Source organism: Halictus rubicundus, chromosome 13, assembly GCF_050948215.1.
Source record: "Halictus rubicundus isolate RS-2024b chromosome 13, iyHalRubi1_principal, whole genome shotgun sequence".
Lineage (NCBI taxonomy): Eukaryota > Metazoa > Arthropoda > Insecta > Hymenoptera > Halictidae > Halictus > Halictus rubicundus.
In genome coordinates, this window is record NC_135161.1 from 6533696 (window position 1) to 6557470 (window position 23775).

At 45.2% G+C, this 23775-nt stretch overlaps 1 protein-coding gene across 31 annotated transcripts in view; it reads right to left on the reverse strand.

Moving 5' to 3' along the window:
• Positions 1-23775, reverse strand: part of Shot (dystonin-like protein short stop) — a 150332-nt gene that overhangs the window by 81726 nt on the left and 44831 nt on the right. For 21 of the 31 annotated variants that reach the window (XM_076799329.1, XM_076799327.1, XM_076799342.1 and 18 more), the window contains exons 2-6: positions 22260-22321; positions 13584-13601; positions 12342-12401; positions 9308-9397; positions 7834-8004 (exon numbers count right to left, since the gene is read on the reverse strand). In XM_076799329.1, coding sequence (XP_076655444.1) covers positions 7834-8004; positions 9308-9397; positions 12342-12401; positions 13584-13601; positions 22260-22321 — 401 coding nt within the window. The remainder of the gene's footprint in view (positions 1-7833; positions 8005-9307; positions 9398-12341; positions 12402-13583; positions 13602-22259; positions 22322-23775) is intronic. The other 10 variants (XM_076799348.1, XM_076799344.1, XM_076799362.1 and 7 more) reach the window with 2 other exon arrangements.

The window sequence follows — 23775 nt, forward strand, 5'->3', positions numbered from 1 at the left end:
TATTCAAGGTCCTAATACATATGGTATCGGAACTCGGAACTTCAATGCCGATTATGTGCGTTTAAAATTAGTAGATGCAATTTAGAACAGTGGAAAGCCTAAAAGAATTTGTATCGACGTGTTGTTTGCGTTCGAATGATTTAAGGAAGAATTACATTTTTATTTCACTCTCGCCGCTTACAGAAATTCGATTTAACTACCGGAGCCGGCAAAATGGCGGATTTAAGATCTTTACTTTTAGATTTTTGTGAAATCAGAAGTACATATTTTTGAGAAATTATTGAACGTTGTTAGCAGTCTAATCACAACACTGGAACACTACCAGAGATGGCAAAATGGCGGATTCCAGATCTTCTCTCTCCGAATCTCGTGAAATGAGTAACATATGTTTGAGAAATTTTGAGAAACTATTGAATGTTGTTAGCAGTCTAATCACAACACTGGAATTACCGGAGCTAAAAAAATGGCGGATTACAGCTCTTGTCTTCCAGACAGTAGTAGTATAGAAGTCATAGAAATATATTTTTTAGAAATTTTGAGAAATGACTGGATGTTGTTAGCGGTCTAATCATACCACTGGAACACTACCGGAGCTGGCAAAATGGCGGATTTCAGATCTTTTCTTCAGAATTTTGTGAAGTCAGAAATATATTTTTGAGAAATTATTGAATATTGTCAGCACTCTAATCACAACACTGAAACTACCGGAGCTGGCAAAATGGTGGATTTCAGATCTTTTCTTTCAGAATTTTGTGAAATCAGAAATATATATTTTTGAGAAATTTTGAGAAATTATTGAATGTTGTTGGCAGTCTAATCGTACCACTGAAACTACCGGAGCTGGCAAAATGGTGGATTTCAGATCTTTTCTTTCAGAATTTTGTGAAATCAGAAATATATATTATTGAGAAATTTTGAGAAATTATTGAATGTTGTTGGCAGTCTAATCGTACCACTGGAACACTACCGGAGCTGGCAAAATGGTGGATTTCAGATCTTTTCTTTCAGAATTTTGTGAAATCAGAAATATATATTTTTGAGAAATTTTGAGAAATTATTGAATGTTGTTGCCAGTCTAATCGTACCACTGGAACACTACCGGAGCTGGCAAAATGGTGGATTTCAGATCTTTTCTTTCAGAATTTTGTGAAATCAGAAATATATATTTTTGAGAAATTTTGAGAAATTATTGAATGTTGTTGCCAGTCTAACCGTACCACTGGAATTACCGGAGCTGACAAAATGGTGGATTTCAGATCTTTTCTTTCAGAATTTTGTGAAATCAGAAATATATATTTTTGAGAAATTATTGAATATTGTCAGCACTCTAATCACAACACTGAAACTACCAGAGCTGGCAAAATGGTGGATTTCAGATCTTTTCTTTCAGAATTTTGTGAAGTCATAGAAATATATTTTTGAGAAACTTTGAGAAATTATTGAACATTGTTGCCACAGAAATCCTACGAAATCTGAACAAATTCAGTGCTTATGCTATTACAAATACCAAAAACAAATTAGAACCAGATTGTAAGATCCACAAGATGTCAGAATTTCACAAAAATTATTTTCAAGATAAACCTTTTGTCTTCTTTCGATTATTATTGAGTAAGTGGTTTTTAAATTTTGTCTTTCATGGTCGTTGGCGCAACACTCGACGCATTAACACTCGAACTACCGAGTAATAAATACGACTGACGTAAATCGCTTTGTAATAATGACAAAATTACATCTATTCAAGCCTCATCCCATTTCTATTCTAACGTGTGCTCCAACAAGGAAGGAAGTCCATTCAAAAATTTCTGATGAAAACCTTTTTATAATTTCAGTAATTATGACAGCAAAAATTCGAAAACAGTCATTTTGACTGGTCAAGCTAAGTTCAGTGTTAAGGGATGCGATTTCGCCGGAAAATCCACCTTTTCGGAGGCAAATCGGACACCGTATTTGGCATTCGCCGCGCCGGGTCGTTTGTCCCGACGAGTATACTCGACGGAAGGGCGAAAGGGCGGAGGGAAACGGCGTTTACAGCGTCGGCGAAGCGGGACGAAGGGCTTGCAGGCTGGCTGCGCCCGAGACGGAACAAAACAAAAGAAAACAGAACGCGCGAGGCACTCGCGGGAACTCGAAAACCAAATAAACGAGTGCTTTTATGGCGGGTGTCCATTTCCGTGAGGGTGCAACGCCGTAAATATCGGAGAGAAGGACGCTGTTAGTTCATTTCCTCCGTTTTACTCCGCCCTAAAATACTCCTACGACGAGAAACGCGCGAACCTAAACGAGCCTATAGCTTGTGCTCCAGGTGCAAAGGAAATTCAAAGTTTGGGGGATGACGAGGAGAGGGGTGTATCGTTGACGAAGTGTCCCACACGGTCACGGACGATCTCTCGATTCACGCTTCTGGACAAGCACCGGAAGCGGTGTGTGTGCGCTCGCTCTCGGTCTCTTGGTGGCTCGCTGACGTCACGTCCGGTCCCGGTTCGCAGCTCTCTCTCTCTCTCTCTCGTTTTCCGTTCCTCTTTTTCTTCCTCTCGTTTCTCTCTTTCCGCGGCGGACTCGCAACAGAAGAACCGCAATTCTTCCATTTTGACTTCGACGAGTTTTCGTGCTCGGATTTTTATTATCCTCGATTACTGACCCTTATCGAATGGCGACTCTAAGCCGCCATTGAAATTTGCTTCACGGTTATTCAACACACTTTTCACACTATATCGGTATCCAAGAAAATCATGAAATTTTCAATGTTTTGAGTACGAGTTATAGACACGTCATATGCACAGAAGGAAATAAGTTATGCGCAATGGAAATACTCTAGGTCGGAAGAAATGGTTTTAACCCTTAACGGACCGCCATATAAGCGGCATGGCACTTACTGGGTCCAGTGCCGCGTATATGGCGGCAGAAATCAAATTTATTTAAATTGATAACATAAATATTTTCCTTTCTATACTTGATACAAAAATGTAGAGTCCACAGTTTCTCTTCGTATGAAAAACAGCTTGGACCTGGCGGGAAGTAAAGTTGAAATACTTCCGGATCGTTAAGGGTTAACCCTTAGCACTCAAACGGCGACTGTAAGGCGCTAGTAAAAATTGCTGTATCATTATTCAAAATATTTTCTACATTATTAAATTTGTTTGTATTTAATAAATTACTAAACACTTCCGTATTGTACCAGTAAATTGCACCATTTTTGTATGTATAACACGACAAAAAATATATAAAAGGGAAATATTCTAGGTCGGAAGAAATGTTTCGTTTTCGAGTTAAAATGGCTTCGAGTGGAAAGGGTTAAAGCAGACAGAAGGTAACACAAAAATCTGTACAAGTGTCCGTTGCGGTATACAAGGTTGATATTTTCCCTTAAAAATTGCAGCGGGCATATTTTACAATAAAAATGATTGTCCAAGGATATAAAACGATCCTTTTACTCGACCCTACTTCCCACGCTTCCGGTCGCCCTATTATCTCCCCGAACGATCAACGGATCATTTCGCACGGCGATTAGCCTATTGTCCTCGGGGGGTTAGAGGATGACGAAACGCGAAGAGACTATGGCAGCGCCTAAAGGCTCGTTTCGGGTTCTCCGGAAGGCGTTCGAAGCGGGTCGGTTACCGGCGACCTTGTCCGGTGGCGTCATCCTTGTTTCTGTATTCGAGGCTCGCTCTGCCGATCCCGATTATCATAATTGCAAGGTGGGCGACACGTACACACGCCGGAGCTGCTCTCGACGTCACGAGACCGAACCGATACGGCTCTCTGGCTCCGGTTGTCTCTTCGGCCATCCTCCCACGCAAAATGAATACCGCCGCGGTGTCTCGTCCCGTCTCGCAACGACGTTCCGCACCCGACCGACCGTCAGCCTTCCGCCTTGCACGGGCGACAAGCACACCACGAAATACCATAAACGGTAACGTCTGCCGGAGAGCTCGCGGGAAGGACAGTCGTCACCGGCGGCGACCAATCGGCGGTCTTTTTTTCAGCCGGCGATCACGGATAAAAGAACCATTCGCGAGCGAGAAAACGACTCTCGCGCGTCCACGCTCCGCCACCAACTTCTCATCTTGCGATTTCGATTTGGTAAACTATGGTCGTTTGTCGATCGTCGGGACGGTTGCTAAACGATCTTCACCATTTGCGGTCGGGCCCCGACCGGGCACCGTTTAAAAGGTATAATACTACTTATAGGGGGTTGCCCTAAGGTCGGATGCCACCTAACGCCGGACTGTAGACATATTTTTAACCCTTTGCACTCGAAGTTGTTTCAACTACAAAACAAATCGTTTCTTCCGATCTAGAAAATAATCTGTTACAACAGATGCAAGAGGACATGTTGGAACGCATAAAAGAAGCCTGTGCTGCTATTGATCATCGCACACTTTAATGCATAATGCAATCATCATGTGGGCGAAACTTCGGATACTGTCTTTCTGTGGCTGGTCATCGTTTTTTGCATCTTTTCGATTGCTTTAATAATAAAGAAAATATCCCATTAATTAGCATTCACAGTGAATTTATATTCTCCCTCCTTGTTAACGTTTATGACCTTGAACGACCTTGAATGACTATATCGTTGAAATTGTCTCGAGAAGGACTACAATCGTAGGAGTTCAAGAATATGTGGTTCCGTTTAAAAAAACAGAGATGACCTTCATATCTCCTTGACGCCTCCACCTATCAAGGAGCTGGTAGCATCGGATAATCAGCCCCTCGATACCAAATAATTTTGGCCTGATGCGTTTTTTCCTATCACCAATAACAACCAAGTTATTCAGGTGGCCGGTTTTAAGTGCCTCACCCTGTATACAGGGTGTCCCACGTAACACTTTTCACGATTTTTCAAGTACTTGCGATAATCTGACAAACAAATATTAATATGATCAGTTTTCGATTGGCTATACATTACAATAAAAAAAAGGGCGAAAAAATTCTTTTTTAGTATTGTCAAGGTCACCTTCATTCTTTTAAATGGCACTTTGTATTTTTGACTTAACAGTATTATAGCCTGTATCAATACGAATTCAACGACCTAGCATACCGTGACCTTCGGATGGCCTTGAAGGTAAAGAAAAGAAAATTTCAACAAGAAATGACAGTCACGTGGGACACCCTGTATATATTTTTCATGTTATGAGTACGAAAATGGTGGAATTTACTTGTACAATACTGAAAGATTTAGTAATTTATTGAATAGAAATTTAATAATGTAAAAAAATATTTTGAATAATGGTACAGTGAATTCTCGATATATGTCAACAACACGGGTCTTGCCAACGACATATATCGTCCAGGAGACATACCCAAACCGTGTGTTGTTGACACTCGGCCTCCGAGTGTGGGGATAATTCCGCGACGTTTATCATTCAGGCCTTGGCGACATATATAGAGAAATCACTGTGTTTCGGTTTATAGAATGAAAAATACTCGCAAGAATAAAAAAAACTATAGGTTAACACTAAACCTACCAAAACATATAAAAATGGAACGTCTTATAGAAGAGAAAAGATTGAATTTACTTAAACTTTGTTCGATTTTCTATATGTGCTTAAATAAAGAAATCAATTCAGTAATTTCTTATGGAAACGATTTTATAATTTCAGTAATTGTGAAATAGAAATCCGGTCATTTTGACCGTGGTAGGTTTAGTGTTGAAGGAGAAATTTGAAAACTTCAGAATGCTAGAATACCGAGACAATAATGTCTGTGAGACGTTAATGTGTTTAGACAATAGTGGACAAATTTATGAATTTTATCATGACAAAGGAATGACAATGACGCGATTAGGCGAGGTTCGGCGCGTTTCAAACTTGAGATAACAGTCTTAACTGTCCATTAATTACCTCATAGTCTGACGAATTTGAATTCGATAACGACAGCCATAAACTTCTTTGCTCATTTAGTCATTTTACGAGTCGGTGTTTTTAAATTCCTTTAATCTTCCCACCGTGTTTGAACTCTCCGCTTGGAGACAATTATTGACACTTAAATCATTGATTGTTTACGGAAATAATTAAGTACCATAATTGTCAATAATATCTTCATGTTCCTTCGAGCTTGTGGACGAAAGAATCGTTGATTTCTGATTGTTTTTTATAGGGAATAGGATTAAATTACATTGTTAGAGTCATGATCCTTCGATAGCCTGAATAAAGTCGTAGTATTTCAGTCAGGATAGTACAGAGAACGTTTAATAATAAAGATTCGTCAACAGTCTTGTAATCAACACGTCCCACGCGCAGCGGATCGATGGATCGCGATCTACCATCGAGCGCCATCTACCTTGCCCGATCGGTCCCCGCGGTCGATAAAGAGATCTACGCGGTCTCGATACTTCTCGATCATGAATTCCCTTCGTTTCAAACGTCTGTCAAACGTCTTTGGGAATCACTACGTAAAAATGGAGGGAACTTACCTTGCGTCGCCAGCTCTGCGGCGCGAAACAAAACAAAAAATACATCATTAGACAGATGCATCGTGATCGATATGGGTAACAGGATCAAATATCAATTGTTTTTCTTTTTTTTTCAGAAAGAAATTTCGACCACGCGATCTTTCGAATAATTTAATCCCTTGCGCTAAAAACCATCGACCAAATCCGCCAAATGTTATTAACAGACTGCGGATTTTATGCATTTATGACAAAAATGAGTAGGTATAATTTAGAACAGTAACAACATTTATTATTTTCAGTCTATCAAACAGAATTGAAAAGAAATTGAATTTTTTTCACCCCGGTTTGTTGCAATTGAGATAGAAAGTTTTTATTTCGCATAAAGTTCCACAGTCCAGTTATTAACCCTTCGACTGCAACTTGAGACGAAATTTCACTCTTCAATTTTTCTTTAGGATATTTCCATCATTACTTTAAACATTTGAAATTCCAACTATCAAAACAGGGACTTCGATGCGTATTTAAGAATTACTTTAGAAAGCCTAGAACAGTAAACAAATTAGTCGTAAACATAAACGACCCAGTATGCAGACATAAAAGAATAATGTTGCAGACGGAGGGTTAATTTTCTTGAAAACGAAATAAAGTTCTATTTTGTTCTCGTCGATATATATATACAGAGTGTCCCAAAAGTGTGCTTCCTTGAACGGGGCGATTCCTCGGGTGATTTCAAGTAACTTTTTCCTTTACGAAAATGTTCTCCGCGGCTCCGTTAAGGAGTTATCAACGAAAAACACGGACCAATCAGAGCGCGGCTACGAGAAGCCCCGCTGAGCGTCGGCATTGGCCGAGCCGGAATCCGTCCACTGTAACCGCGCTCCGATTGGTCCGTGTTTTTCCTTAATAACTCGTTAACGGAGCCCCAGAGAAGATTTTCGTAAAGGAAAAAGTTCTTTCAAATGACCTGGGGAATCTCCCCTTTCAAGGAAGTACAACATTTTTGCAAGTTCAACATTAATTAGTGTACAGGTGAAATAACTCGTAGCGCAAGGGATTAACCGGGGTATATCGCGTTTGTTCCGTTTCGCCGAGAGCATAGAGAACGCTTTTGTCGGTGAGAGAGTGAGAGAAAGACAGAGAGAGAGAGAGAGAGAGAGAGAGAGAGAGAGAGTGAGAGAGAGAGTGAGAGAGAGAGAGAGAAGAGAGAATAGGAGAGAGAGCGTGGGAGAGCGTGGAAAGCTCGATGTGTTATCTTCGCTTATCGTCCGATAATTAATTATCGCGATTAGAAAGGCGAGCCAAGTCCGTGTGTGCGTCGAGACACAAGTGCATCGCACACGCCAGGAGAATTCGATTCTCGAGTGAGCTCTAGGCTCCGTGGAGTACGATTAGATCGAGTATAGTTTTATTATTTCTATTGTCAATTCGAGTGGGATACTCACCTGGAAGTGCAGTATGATGGTCCATATCAAGCCGAGGGTCAGCTTCGGATTACCGTCGACGATATCCTCCGCGCGGATATTCACCAGCTTGATCTTCTTGTATCGAAGAAAGTCAAGGGCCATTTGCACGTTCTGCAGCATGTGGAAACGCATCCGACCTCTTTCCCGCGGCTAAAAACACAAGCCACAGTTATCTCCTCGGTAAAATGTCGCATGAACGAACAAACGTGCTCGCACCGGCTGGTCAACTATCTTCTAATTATGCTGTCCCGTACGAGCGCGACGAACAAGCACCGATATACAGTCGATTTTCTCGATATATGTCCGAAATATCTACACGATAAAAGTCCTGGAACTATCCCCACTACCGCGGGGTATACAGCGCGAGAGCTTCGCTGTCCTTTTCTACGTTCGGCGTGGATCAGAGAATAGTATCTCCTAGCCGATATATGTCCCTGGGTAGACCCGTATTGTGGACACATATCCAGGGCCCGCTCTAGCGGTTACGACGCCCCGGGCAAAAAAACAAATTGCCGCCCCTTTTTAAGCACTAAGCACCGCGCTGAACAAAATGACCTTCTTTTAGCAAAATTGTCTGGCAAGGGTAGTCTGAAATTTTCTATTAATTGAATATTTAAAACATCAATATTTTTCTCACACTTACAGCCAAAGCCAAAATGGCGCCCCTAAATTTTGGCGCCCCGGGCAAATGCCCGGGTTGTCCCCCCCCCTAGAGCGGGCATATATCGAGAAAACCGCGTTCGTTTGTTTATTAATTGTTCGATTGCGGATGATACTAGAACAATTTGAGAATATTCCTGCACCATTTGTCGACTTGATAAAATAATTAAAAGAAAACCCGAATTTTTATTCAATTTCAGTTCCCCAGAATTTTTCTTTTGCATTAAAATCCGGAGTCTAGTAACAATTACTATAGCGGAATACGCGCGAAATATTAGAAATATTAATTGTGTCACCGTGTCGATACTGTTCGTGGCTGTAAATCTATATTTTAATTCGCCTCAAGTAGAAACAGTGCGCACTAGACAGACATCTACAGGCCCGGTTGAGCCCCTCGCTTAGCAATAAGACAATCTACTGAAATTACTTTTCTCATTGAATAGAAATAGACTGGCGATTCTATTTGACCCTGATTTCCTGAAACGAGATCCGAGCTATCCGCGAAATTGATCATCCCCTAACTCGACGGTATAGACACGACGAAGGCCGCGCAAGAGTTTCCAGGCGATGCCGGCCGCTATCAGCCGTAATAATGAATCCATCGGCGAGTTTTTAATCGGGGTCAAGTGGGCCCCACCCCGTCGGTTACGTAACGAACAGCCTCCCCCGTGTAGCGAGGGTTCAGCGAAACCATTGCCAAGTCTCCCGGCATGACCGGAATATATCACCGGGGTACACCGTACGGTATACATACCGTGTATGCAACGTGAATGCAAGGTTGCGGAACACTTACGAGATGCTCGCCCGAGAGAACCTCCAGCAGGGAAATGAGGTTGTGCCCGTCCCGCAGGTCTTCGAACAAATCTCCGACATGTCTGCTGGCCTGTAACAATGATTTCACGGGTCAGAGAGCTCGCTAATTCAATTCCGACTCGCTCGATCGAACAGAAAAATCTCTTCACTAAAAACGCTCGTTCGCGTCTCTACGACAATTTGGGAATTACATCTACAACGCCAAAGGTACATGTACACACACACACACAGTGACGAATAGCTACACCGAATATTTATGAAACTCGCATTCAACGCCAGAGCTCGATGTAAGAGAAAAATCTCTTTACCAAATACGTTGGTACTTGTGTGTAGGACAATTTGGGAATTACATCTACGACGTATTAGGGGGGCCCATAAGTAATCAATTATTTTGAAATCTAAAGCAAATTTTGTAGTAAATTCAGGTTTTTATTTCTTAATTTATTATATAATCTCCATCATTATCAAGGTCAGACTCTTATAGAAATCCAGGATTCGCGAAGCAAAATATGACTCAAGGTGCTTCCTTACATCTTCTACAGAAGTGAATGTTTCATTTCTTAAAAAATGCTCCAGAGATCTGAAAAGATCAGAGGGAGCAATATCCGGTGAGTACGGGGGTGCGGTAAAATTTCCCATTGCAATTCTTTGATTTTTTTCCTGAGTGAGTTTCGCTGTATGGAGCCGGGCATTGTCAATTTGCAGTATTACACCTTTTCTGTGGACTAAAGCTGCCCTCTTTTTCAATAGTTCTGAATACAGCCGTTGTAATCGCTGACAATACAACTCAGCAGTAACTGTTTCTCCAGGTTTCAACAACTCAAAGTGAATTATGCCACGACGGTTCCACCAAACGCACAGTAACACCTTTCTAAGTGATAAGCTAGGTTTAGGGGTTGATTACTTATGGGTACCCCTAATAAAAGTTACATGTACACACACGCAGTGACAAATAGCTCCTCCGAATTTTTAGGAAACTCGCGTTCAGAACCAGAGCTCTATCTAAGAGAAAAATCTCGTTACCAAAAACGCTTTTTCGCGTCTCTAGGACAATTTGGTAATTGCATCTACAAAGTAAAAGTTACATATACACACACAGAGACAGATAGCTCCTCCAAATTTTTAGGAAACTCGCGTTCGGCGCCAGAGCTCGATCTATTCAAGTATGCAACCCTTAACTTTCCTTGGGGGGATGTTTTCACCCTCCGATTCCGAATAGCGGGCGATGAGAAAAAATCTATGTGAAATCGTTCTTTCGAGCTCCGTACCGTGCGCGAGTTGCGTTAAAATTGGAGGCCGGCGTTCGGGTTCTTCAAACTAACGGGGGATGCAGGTGAGAGCAGGCAACGAGCGAACTCTGATTCGACTCTGCGAACGCCGGAACGTGCAGGGAGAGGAGAGAGGAGAGACTACAGGATACACAGAGGGAGAGCAGGCCAGGTATGCGAGAGTATTTCGGAGCTCGGGCGATATATCGCGTGCCACGCGGAAATAAACGTGTTCTTTCGGCGCGTCACGTGCGAACGCGGCGGAATCCACGAGCGTCAAACCGCCCGTTAAACTTTAAACGCGTTCCCAACGAGATAAGCCGGAATCGGCGTGTCGAGGTGATCGCGTAATTCGCCTCGAGCAATTACCGATTTAAGCTCCGATTATACTGGAAGCTATTTTTCTCGACGCGTCTCGAACTCGGTGGTTGAAATCGAAAATTTGAAAAATACGTTCCGTCGATCAATTATACATATTCTGAACGTCATTCGAGCCGCCCGTGTGCCAAATTGATTAACTCCCGGAATAAATCGATGAAATAATAGTAAGCATTAATTTTTCAAAGTTGGAATCGAAAATTGGAAAAATACGGGCCGATTAACTCCAAGAAATAAAACCGGAATAAATCGATGAAATAATAGTAAGCATTAATTTTTAAAAGTTCTTTCAATCTTTTTGATTCGGTCGTTGAAGCGTAATAATTAAATTTGTTTTTATGTACAAAGAGTTAAGCAAGAATCAAGTTCTTTGGCAGGAAAATATAAGAAGACTCGAATGGCGATTACAGTGAATTTCCGTTATAAGTCGCTACAAGCCTCGCGTTTACCGGTCCCTGGAACTACCCCCACCACCGGCGGGGTATACCCCGCTCTCGAGCCTCGCTGTCCGTTTCTACGTGCAACATTGTATCAGAGGAAGGCATTTTCTCAGTCTTCTTAACCCTTCCGGTCTATATGTCCCGGGTTCGGGACATATAGACGATTAGGGTCACTTACATTTCCATTCATGTGTATTTCAAATGCAACGTTCGGCGAGAACCACAGACGTCATCTAAATGTCCCTCAACAAATGTCTCTCAATCGCAGGGGACTTATAGCGCGAATTCACTGTAATTCTCAAAAAAAAAAAAAAATCCAAGTCTAATTAACACTAGGTTTACGGGACCCGTGAAAACGACGGGTTCTAATATTTTTAACGTACAAAAATGATTAAGATTCTAAACGAATTCTAAAATTCTAATTCTATTATGACTTCTGATTATTAAAATTATTAAGATTCTAAAGCTACATCCATGAGGAATTATTCAACAAATTTACGTCCTTGGGTACACGTCATTAAAAACGAAATGGCTAAAAATTTGTGCAGCGCGTTATAGTTATTTTTATAAAGTAATGTAAAAATAGTCAGTTTTAGTGCTCCGTAAACCCAGTGTGTTAAAAGCGTCCGAATATTATTGCGAGTGGACTGTACAAAGAAAATTGCAATGGCGCGAAGAATCGCGAGAGGCGGCTCGCGATGGAAAAATCGGTCGATCGTCGAGGAGTTCGAAGAAGACGGAGAAATCGAGATTAGCTTCCATTCGCGTTCAAGGATGCGCTCTCGCAGACAAAGGACGGAGGATCGGGAAGGAATTACTTGTTGCTCGGTCGACAAACTAGGACACACACGGTGGTCTTCGGTGCATGCGTAAAATTCCTGGTAACATCGGCAAAACGGGTCGACAGCGACACCTGCCGTGGACTTACAGTGGGGGAACAGCATGGCTGGTTGTTCACAAGGACGCACACGTGCAGACACGTGTAAGTCTGAAAAAAATCTCGATTGAGAAATCGATATATCGACGCCCGCGGATGTGTCGGTTGCGTTTTCCGCGTGCCCCCGTTTTTCGGCCCGCGACCGAGAGTAGTGGCTCGCCCCGTTACCCAAATCCCATAACCGCCATGCTAACTGTACTACGGCTGGCAGAAAGTCGCAATTCGACCGCACTCTCTGCCAGGAGGTACTCTAATCCACTACCGTCGGTCGTGCGGACGAGTGCTCCTTGACCCATGCAATTCTAATCCTTTTCTCGTCATCGAACCCTTCAGCCCATCGGAAAAAATATTCTTATACACTCGGCGACAAAATTAAGTGGACATACTTCAACGGTGAACCTAGGTTATCGATTTCATATTTCTTATTCGGCAATTGTTGAAATTGTAAAGATTCTTCTGTAGGAAATGATTCGATCTTTTTATTCGACCAGGTAAAATCAATTCTATTAAAATCAATAATCAATAATAATCAATAATTATTTCTTCAATATAATCATTGATTTAATTATCATTATTTCGTCAATAATTTAATCAAAATCAATTCTGTTTTGTAATTTTTATGAGACAAAATACGTATCAACCCATTTTGGTGTTGACAACTTTTTCAAAATTGCACCGGACGACTCTAGCATTTTTTTCTTTTTCTGAGATGTTAGACTGAGTGTACAGTCTCCTCTCGATATATGTCCCAAATATCTAGTCGATAAAAGTCCCAGAACTATCCCCACTGCCGCGGGGTACACCCTGTGACCTTCCTACGTTCAGCAGTGTTTCAAAGAATCCCCTGGACGATATATGTCACTGGGTGACCCGTGTTGTGGACATTTATCGAGAAGAACACTGTCCTACGAAAACAGTTTTCTCGGAATTTCTCGAAATTTCGAAGGAAAAACTGAAGGTCCCGATACTAAATTTCCTTTATCTGCGCCTGCTATGAAAATTTAACGCCTTTATGGACATAATTTTCAGAACACCAAAGGGCAAAGTAATCCGTCTAACATCTCAAATAAAATCTGAAGTGCAATTTATGAAGGGACTTCATGTTCTCCGCGATTCTGTTGGGGAAGATGGGCAGAAGCGTGCGAGGAAGAATTAGGCTACGACTCTAATTCCCGGACCACTCGTCCGAATTAATGGAGGGACCGGATGCGAACACTCCTGGAGGATCCATACCTTGACGTACTTCCAGTGCTGCGGCGAGCGTGCGAGGACAAAAAGAGAGAACATGTACAGAACAACCACGACTCGGTCGGGGTCTTCATCTCGTAATGTATCTTATGTAATCGGAGAATTCCTCGGAGAGGAACAATCGGCGCGTTGTCGCGAGCCGGAGCCGAGAGCCGAGATGCTACTATTTCTCTCTCTCTCTCTCTGGATCTTTCTCTTTCTGGGCGTTGCGGCCGCCGGGAGGAGCGCAAAGAGAGTAAAAGGAGCGCGGAAACGAAAGTAAAAACGGGCGAGTAGAAACAGAGATCGGATACACGCCGTCACGGTATGTTTTTGCCCGGCTCGGGACAACGACCGATGATCGTCGGGCTCGAAATCTCGTGTAGCCGCCGCCATGATCGATCGAGCGCAGAAATGGCTGTCTCGCGCGCCGCTTGTGAATGGCCGTCGAAAAAGTGAATGGTTTCGAACGGTTTCCTATGATCAATCGGTTTTACAGCGCCACGCCGCCGCTCGGTGTTGAGCAATCGGGCTCCCTCGACGGCTAATTTTGGAGCGCAGTCATTGGCTACCCGGAATACGTGATTACTCACTCTGAGTACCCAGGTAATTAGCCCGATGCACTCGTCGTCGGCGACGAGTCCGACTCGTCACGGGTCCCAGAGCATACAATGACGTAACTCGCTTCGAAGTTTTTATGCATTTATGGTGATCGTAACCTTCCCGTGCCTCGTTAGATTCTTCGCAAACCTAACGAGCCGTGACCGGACGCGCGAATTGGCCCACTGGCCACTGATCTGGCTCCGTTGACATTCAGATCAGAGCAACTGGGAGGTGCTAGATTTTTATGAATGTAGAATTTTTGGATGTAGAATCTAAACAAAGATTGCCCTATGGGGCACTGCCCTAACTCCGTCACAATTCAGGACAACGAAGCGCCCACACAGGGAGGAGCTACAATTTTGGGGGATGTAGAATCTAAACAAAGATTGCCCTATGGGGCACTGCCCTAACTCCGTCACAATTCAGGACAACGAAGCGCCCACACGAAGAGGAACTTGATTTTTGGAGGATGTAGAAACTAAACAAAGATTGCCCTGGGCACTGCTCTGGCTCCGTCATAATTCAGGGCAACCAAGTACCCACACGAAGAGGAATCTGATTTTTGGGGGAAGCAGACACTAAACAAAGATTGCCCTATGGGGCACTGCCCTCGCTGCGTCATAATTCAGGGCAATGAAGTATCCACACGAAGAGGAATTTGATTTTTGGAGATTGTAGAATCTAAACAAAGATTGCCCTACGGGGCACTGCCCTGGCTCCGTCACAATTCAGGGCAACGAAGCGCCCGCACGAAGAGGAACTTGATTTTTGGAGGATATAGAAACTAAACAAAGATTGCCCTATGGGGCACTGCTCTGGCTCCGTCCTAATCCAGGGCAACGAAACGCCCACACGAAGAGGAGCTTGATGTTTTGGGGGATGTAGAATCTAATCAAAGATTGCCCTATGGGGCACAGCCATCATTCCGTCATAATTCAGGACAACGAAGCGACCATGCGAGAAGTTAGACTTTTGGGGGATGTAGAATCTAATAAAAGATTGCCCAATGGGGCACTGCCCTGGTTCCATCATAATTCAAGGCAACGTAGCGCCCACACGAGGAGTTAGATTTTTTAGGGACGTAGAATCTAGACGGGTGAAAGATTGCCCTATGGGGCACTGCCCTGGCTCAGTCATAATTCAGGGCAACGAAGCGCCCCCACGAGAAGGAATTACATTTTTGGGGGATGCAGAATCTAAACAAAGATTGCCCCACGGGGCACTGCCCAGGCTCCGTCATAATTCAGGGCAACAAAGCCTCCACAAGAGGAATTAGGTTTGTGCAGGATATAGAATTTAAGCAGAGCAAAGACTGCTCTACCCCGCCTTGGCTCCGTCGAGGTCTGGGGCCACAAAGCCACGCCCCCTTCGAGATACTCTACAAAGAGGGACAGGATATACGGAGGACACAAGTGTTCCACTTTTTTCTTTGCAAGTGTAAATTAACGAAATTGAGTGTCCGTGCCTAACGGGCTCATAGCGCAAAACCCCGGCCAGGAAACGGCTACAAGAAGCGAGTTCTCGAAATTCTTGGGAGACCGTCGACGCGTGTGCCTGTTTTCGGTGTAACTCCATAGATCACCGGCTCGAGTCGTGTACCGACGATCCATCAACGGTCGAAAATCGTTGGTCGGTTGGGTCACGGGACGTCTTTATTCAACGGAATGGAATCCACGGACGTCTCTCTATGTTACTTCAGCGGACCATTTCCTGGCACGGATGTTACGCAATAGCAACGATGCGTCATGCCCAACCATGCACTCACTCTCGAGCCGTCAGTTTTTCCCCACCCTGATATGCAACATCTTCAGAGGCCGGCTGATTAACTGACTGACTGACTGACTGACTGACTGACTGACTGACTGGCTAGCCGTCGCTTGCCTGTACCAGCACGCCTAACTGCCTACCTGGCCACCTACTTACCGGGGCAAGAGGTGGTAAATCGGGAACGTCGTCCGCAGGAGAACGTTTCCGAATAAGGTCAGAGTTGCGAGAGGAAAGGTGGGCGCGCGGGCGCGGAATCGAACAGGTAGGCAGCCAGCCAGCCGACCGCGCAGAACCAGTACCGAGCGACAAGCAAACACGCAGTACCGTTCGCCGTATTCCCCTGGAATCCATTACCGGAGAGGACCGAGTCGCGTGTGCAACACCAACGCCGAAAGAGAAAACGAAAACGAGCTGGCCGGTGCACGAATTGCCCCGTGGGACGTTGCTCCGGCCCCGGGGGAAATCGAGGACAAACTGGAACACCGCCCACTCGGGGTCTGGTCACGCCTGTTCATCGTAGACAGCGAGAACACGAGGATCTTCGAAGCTGGACAGGGGATACGGAGTCCTAGCAGGGCGTGGATAAAATTTTTCCCGAATCTGAGGAACCCGAGAGCCATAAGGACACGCCCACTTAGGACAGGACACGCCCATTGTGCAGAGAGAAAGAGAGAAAGATGGGTTTGACGAAAATTGACCTGAATTCGAAGAAACTGGGAGTCGTGGAGCCACGCCCAGCCAGGACGCCACACCTATTATGCAGAGAGAGTCTTTGGAGCTAGATTTATAGAGAATATAGAATTGAGGGAATAGAACGGAATTGCTCCGAATTCGACGGAATCGGAAGCTACGAAGCCACGCCCACTGAGGAAAGACCACGCCCACTTAAGAGGAAAACTAGACGTTTATCTTCGAAGTTAGATTTTTACTATAAAGTCCAGAATAAGCAGAGACGGTCCAATTTAGCGCAGAAATAGGTTTCGTCGGGGCTGCGGAACCACGCCTACCGACGACAGAACACGCCCACCCTGGGAACAAAGGGCAAAAGTGTTCGACGGTTGGCCTCGTACATTGCCCCGGGTGGTCGGAGGACTAAAAGGCGTTGAAAGCAGAAATCTCCGCGGTAAAAGCTTCTGCACTGGGTCAGAGAACGCGGAAGAGCGTTTCGAAGAGCGAAAGAGGGTAGATAGCGGAGGCGGCGAGCATGAGTAAGGGGTAAGTAATGCGGTCTCGATAGGCGCCGCTCGAAACGGCGCGCGCTGCGACTAACACAGGAAGAAAATGAGCCTCGATAACCCTCGAAATGCCATTCGAGTTATGCTCGCGCCGCTTACGAACCGCTTCAGCCTCGCTTCGCCTCTCTCTCTCTCTCTCTCTCTCTCTCTCTCTCCTTTCCCCTCTCTATTTCCTTTCCTTTCTCTCCGGTTACTCCTCTGCATACGGCATACTGGTTGTCGAGTAACAAGAAAGCCTCGCGGAGAATTTATCCCGGGCTCCGATCGACGAGCACCGCGCGTCGGCTCTTCTATTTCTCCCGGTGTCGCGAGATGATCCATCGATCGAGGAATCGAGTCGGTGCCCTGGCTGGCTGGCTGGCTGGCTCGAATATTCCGATTCCGAAAACGGAAGCGGGAGCCGCGTCATCGGCGCAAACCGACGAATCAAATCAACGATGTCGTTCGTTCGAGGATCAAGGCTAACGCGTCTCGAGTTGCGAGAATTGTTCGCGGTCGCGCGCCGCGTCGTCGACGTCCGCTCTCTTCGTCATCGTGCTCGTAGATAGGGAGCAGAACGAACAGGAGAAAGCGAGAAAGAGAGCAAAGAGGACGGAAAGAGTTTCGTCGAAGTCCGAATCGTCACTGGCATCGACGGTGTCGTTTTGCTTGTTTTTTTTTTCTCTCTCTCTCTCTCTTCGCCGGCTTGCGTATGCTCGTCGGCGGACGCGCCGCAGAACAGTGGCGACGGTTGTTCGGTAGCGATACTCGGAATCTCGTTAATCGATCTCACAACCAACCGACGGGGAACCAACGCCGTCGACCCGAAAACCTACTGCTCGTCACGTCGCGCGTCGGCGTCGTTTAAAACGTCGACGCGATGACTTGCGTCCAGACGATCGAGATAATGGAATAACAGAAATTCAACGAGGAATCTCGACGCACGCTCCGATCGAGACCGATGCGAGATAAAAGCCGAGAGACCTTTGCTGCACCGAGTCTCGCTCTGGACACATTCACCAACTTAATCTAATCAGTCTAATGGGTTTTTTATTTTTTAGTTCAGAATTTGCCACAGGATGACATGGTTCAATATATTTTTAAAAAATTGTAGAGCCTCCAAGAAAAATTGCAGAATCTCCAAGAAAAGTTGTAGGATCTTGAAGTAAAATTATAGGACCTACGAAAAAAATTGCAGTCTCCAAAAAAAAATTGTAGGACCAGCGAGAAAAATTGTAGGATCTCCGAGAAAAATTGTAGAGCCTCCAAGAAAAGTTGTGGAATCTTCAAGAATAATTGCAGAGTTCTCAAGAAAAATTGTAGGACCTCGAAAGAAAAGTGTAAGGCCCCCAAAACAAATTGCAGAGCCTCCAAAACAAAATTGAAGAGCCTCCCAGGAAAATTGTACGATACACGAGAAAAATTATAGGGTCTCCGAGAAAAACTGCAGTCTCCAAGAACAATTGCATAGTCCCCCAAGAACAATTGTGAGATCTCGAAGGAAAATTGTCGGGAGCACTAAGAAACATTACAGAATCCCCCCAAAAAATTGTAGGACCACGAAATAAAATTGTAAGGCCTACAAGAAAAATTACAGAGCCTTCAAAAAAAAAAATACATAGCCTCCGAGGAATATTGTAGGACCTCCGAGAAAAATTGCGGAGCTCCCGAGACAAAAATTATAGGATCTCCGAGAAAAATTACAGAGCCTCCAAGAACAATTGCAGAGTTCCTAAGAAAAATTGTAGAATCTACGAGAAAAATTGCGGAGTTCCCGAGAAAAATTGTAGGACCTCGAACGATTGTGGGACCTCCAAGAAAAGTTACAGAACCTCCGAGAAAAATTGTAGAAGCTCGAAATCAAATTATAGGACCTACAAGAAAAATTGTAGAGCCTCCAAGAACAATTGCAGAGTCCTCCAAGAATAATAGTAGGACCTTCAAGTAAAATTATCGGACCGGCGAGAAAAATTACAGAACCTCCAAAAAAAATTGCAGATCCTCCGTGGAAAATTGTAGGATCGCCGAGAAAAATTGCAGAGTCCGCAAGAACAATTGCAGGGTTCTCAAGAAAAATTGTAGGACCCCCAAGAAAAATTGTGGAACCTCCAAGAAAAATTGTGGGGCCTCCAAGAAAAATTGTGGGGCCTACGAGAAAAATTGCTGTGTTTCCGAGGAAAACTCTAGGGCCTCCGAGGAAAATTAAGGAGCCTCCGAGACGAATTGCAAGAACTCGAAGAAAAATTATAGAATCTACGAAAGAAATTGTAGGGCTTCGAAGGAAAATTGTGGGACGTCCAAGAAAGATTACAGAATCCCCAAGAAAAATTGTAGGACCTCCAAGGACAATTGCAGGGTTCTCAAAAAAAAAGGACCTCGAAGGAAAATTGCAGGGCCCCCAAGAAAAATTGTGGAGCCTCCAAGCAAAATTGTAGAGCATCCGAGAAAAATTGTAGGTCCTCAAGGAAAATTGCAGAGCCGTGGAGAAAAATTGCAAGAGTTCTGTGGAAAATTGTAGGACCTCGAAGGAAAATTGCAGAAACCCCAAGAAAAATAGCAGAACATCCGAGAAAAATTGCAGAGCGTCCAAGAAACATTGTAGGACCACCAAGAACAACTGCAGGGTTCTCAAGAAAAATTGTAGGATCTCGAAGGAAAATTGAAGTGCCCCCAAGAAAAATTGTGGAGCCTCCGAAAAAAATTGTAGGGTCTCCGAGGAAAATTGTAAAGCCTCCAAGACGTATTGTAGGGTCCCCCGAGAACAATTGTAGGACCTCGAAGTAAAATTGTAGGAACTGGAAGAAAAATTGTAGAGCCTCCAAAAAAAATTGCAGAGCCTCCGTGGAAAATTGTAGGACCTCCGAGAAAAATTGCAGAGCCCCCAAGAAAAATTGCCGAGTTCTCAAGAAAAATTGTAGGGCCTCGAAGGAAAATTTCGGAGCCCCAAGAAAAATTGCAGAGCCTCCAAGAAAAATTGTAGGAGCTCCGAGAAAAATTGCAGAGCCGCCAAGAAAAATTGCAGAGTTCTCAAGAAAAATGGTAGGGCCTCGAAGGAAAATTTCGGAGCCCCAAGAAAAATTGCAGAGCCTCCAAGAAAAATTGTAGGAGCTCCGAGAAAAATTGCAGAGCCGCCAAGAAAAATTGCAGAGTTCTCAAGAAAAATGGTAGGGCCTCGAAGGAAAATTGCGGAGCCCCAAGAAAAATGGCAGAGCCTCCAAGAAAACTTGTAGGGCCTCCGAGAAAAATTGCAGAGCCGCCAAGAAAAATTGCAAAGTTCTCAAGAAAAATGGTAGGGCCTCGAAGGAAAATTGCGCAGCCCCAAGAAAAATTGCAGAGCCTCCGATAAAAATTCTGAGACCTCCGAGAAAACTTGCAGAGCGTCCAAGAACGCTAGTAAAATGTTCAACCGAATGGCGGAGACGCAAGCACCCTTACCGGGAAGTTCGAGGCAGCAGGAGCCTCGTGGGTGTGCGTGAACGTTGGCAGGGCCTGGACGCGGTTGCCAAAGTGCGTAACCGCTGGGCTCGGCCCCGCCACTTATCCCGAACAAGCGGTGGAACAGGTTGCGGATGTGTTTGGGCTCGATCTCGTCGATTTCCTCGATTCTCTCCCACTCGGTTTCCTCGTCGCGTTGCCTTCTATAGCCGCGCGTGAAATACCCTCACCTGGAAGGTAGCTCGACACGCTGTCGGCCCACGCGCGCGTCCTACATGCACGCGGCTGCACACGTTTGCACATGTTCACGCCCACCCACGCGTATATACCTGTGGGACAGGGTTGGTGTAAGGTCCCCCGTGGTCGTTGTATCGTATCGTTTAGGTATGCGTGAAGCGCGGGTAGCTGGATACAGCAGCAGCACGACACGGCGCAGAGAGCACGCGGTTACGAAACAGCTGGTTGTCCCGGGCGTTGCGCGCCGTTGCGCTCGCACCTATCAGGTGTTTCGATACTCTCTCTCGCCTCGTTGCGATTCGATTCGGCTTCGCGAACCGTGGCCTCCTGGCCGCGCGTCTAAGGTCGGTCTAAAATTAGTATCGCTCGATATTTCGAAGGAAGGGCCGCCGCTGCCGCGGACTTCGAGGAACAACGCCGTAACTCGCTCAACTCGAATCACCCCTAGCGGATATCATACTTCAACGATGGATTACGACCGGGTAAACGCTGATCCGTATTAACCGCAAGCTCGACGTCGTAACTTCCCAACACCATCAACCGTCGGACCACACACACCGTTCGAAACCCCCGGGTTCTCAAGGCGAGACACGATCGACCACGATGATCTTCAGCCACTGACTCTTTGACTGCCGATTCATCGGATACACTGAATGATCGGATACTCGTTAGGCGTGATAAAAGCTCGACGATGCGAGTCGCACCTATCGGCTTCGCCATCTGTAATCCTCGGAACGTTTCTTAGCGTACTACAGCGATTTCTCTGTATATGTCGCCAAGACCTGCATGATAAATGTCGCGGAATTGTCCCCGCTACCGTGGAGTATACCCCGTGAGGGGCTACGAAGTAAGAGAGACCTAGGATGTCTCCTGGACTATACACGACGCTGGCAAGACCCGCGGTTGTTGACATATATCGAGCATTCACTGTATTAGACCTGCGATGAAAGCTAAGAAAGCGACGCGCCGGAATTGTATAATGTATCCACTTTCATAGTGGAAGCGTTCACGTTGAAGCGACAAGTAGAGCTAAGCTCAGCAGTCGACCATCGCCGGTCTAATCGACGCTCTCTCAGTTTCTCATTTCGCAGTACAGCGAATCCTCGATATATGTCAACAATCATGCCAGCGTATCGTCCAGGAGACGTACCCCAGTCGTTTTAAGTTTACTCTCGAGCTTCGTGGCCCCTCGTATACCCCACGGTAGTAGTTCGACGTTTATCATCCAGGCCTTCGCGACATATACAGAGAAATCACCGGCGCCGGCGTATTTTCGCGGTTTCCAGCGGTCCACAGTCAAAGGGCCAACGAGACCTAACAGGATCGAGAAGCTAGCGGACGGAAGCAAAATGTCCGCTCGCTCGCGATCCAACGTTTCGAGCCGTTCCGAGGCATTCTCACCGCGGCGACACACGGTGGTGCTTACCTTCTTCAGATGCTTGTTCACCCATTTGGTAAATGTTTTCTTCTGGATCGCGTCTCGTTCGTCTGCAATCAGAAAACGGTGGCGGTCGGTTAGTGGACGCGTTCCGAACGATGTTCCGGTGGAAATCAACAAACACCCCAACCCGTTCGAGAAAATATCAAACTCGTTTCTCCACGGTTCTGAACAACGTCGCGACGCAGAGAGAGAGAGAGAGAGAGAGAGAGAGAGAGAGAGAAAAAAAGAAAGAGAGGGTTCGATAATTCGCGACGACGGGGAAACGACGATCGCCTACGCGGCCCTAGAACTGGCGTCGGGACGTCAGGCGTCAGGCGTCAGGCATCAGGCAAGCAGGCAGTCAAGCAGCCGGATAGACGGACAGGCAGACGGACAGGTAGGTGGTCGGATAGGTAGGTAAGTAGGTAGATGGGTAGGCAGCTGGGTAGGTAGATAGGTGGTGTGTGTGTGTGTGTGTTGATACGTAGGCTGCACGGACAGGGAAAGGAACAGTCGAACAAGCAAACGTGCGGCGCTCAAACTTCGACGAATAATACCGGCGCTGTTAATTGCCAATGCACACCGACACTATCCATCGATCTACCAGTTGGCCCCCAAATTTTCTGCAACCTTCGCACGATCCTCGGAAATACGCTACGAACGGCATTATTTGCTATCGGATTACCTGCCAGCAACTCGGACCCCACGCGTTCCGCTCATTATTTACGACGCGTAATTAGGTATTTTATTGGAACGGGATTTGTCACGAAATTTTAACACCTAGGACAATACACCTCCTCGAAATCGCAAGGATACTCCTCCACTGAACGATGATGCGTACGTTCAAGCAGGAATCATGATCGGACTGGGCGGATCTTCGTGCAAAATAAATTAATTGTTGGCTTCGATTGCTAGGAACGGTCATCGACTTTCGTTTTTAACGCGTTCCGTGCCACGTGTACCACGTGTTAACCAGTTAGCTGTTTTTGACGAGTATACTCGTCATGGAGATATGCCAGGGTTTTGTATTGCGACGAGCATACTCGTCGTGAAGAGATGGCAATATTTTGTATTGGGACGGGTATGCTCGTCATGAACATATTTGGTATTATGACGAGTATACTCGTCATGAAGAGATGGCAATGTTTTGTGTTATGAAGAGTATGCTCGTCATGAAGGGATGGGAATATTTTGTATTGTGGCGAGTATACTCGTCATGAGGAAACGGCAATATTTTGTATTGTGACGAGTATACTCGTCATAAAGAGATGGCAATATTTGGTATTATGACAAGTATACTCGTCATGAAGGGATGGCAATATTTTGTATTATGAAGAGTATGCTCGTCATGAAGGGATGGGAATATTTTGTATTGTGGTGAGTATACTCGTCATGAGGAAATGGCAATATTTGGTATTATGACAAGTATACTCGTCATGAAGGGATGGCAATATTTTGTATTGGGACGGGTATGCTCGTCATGAAGGGATGGGAATATTTGGTATTATGACGAGTATACTCG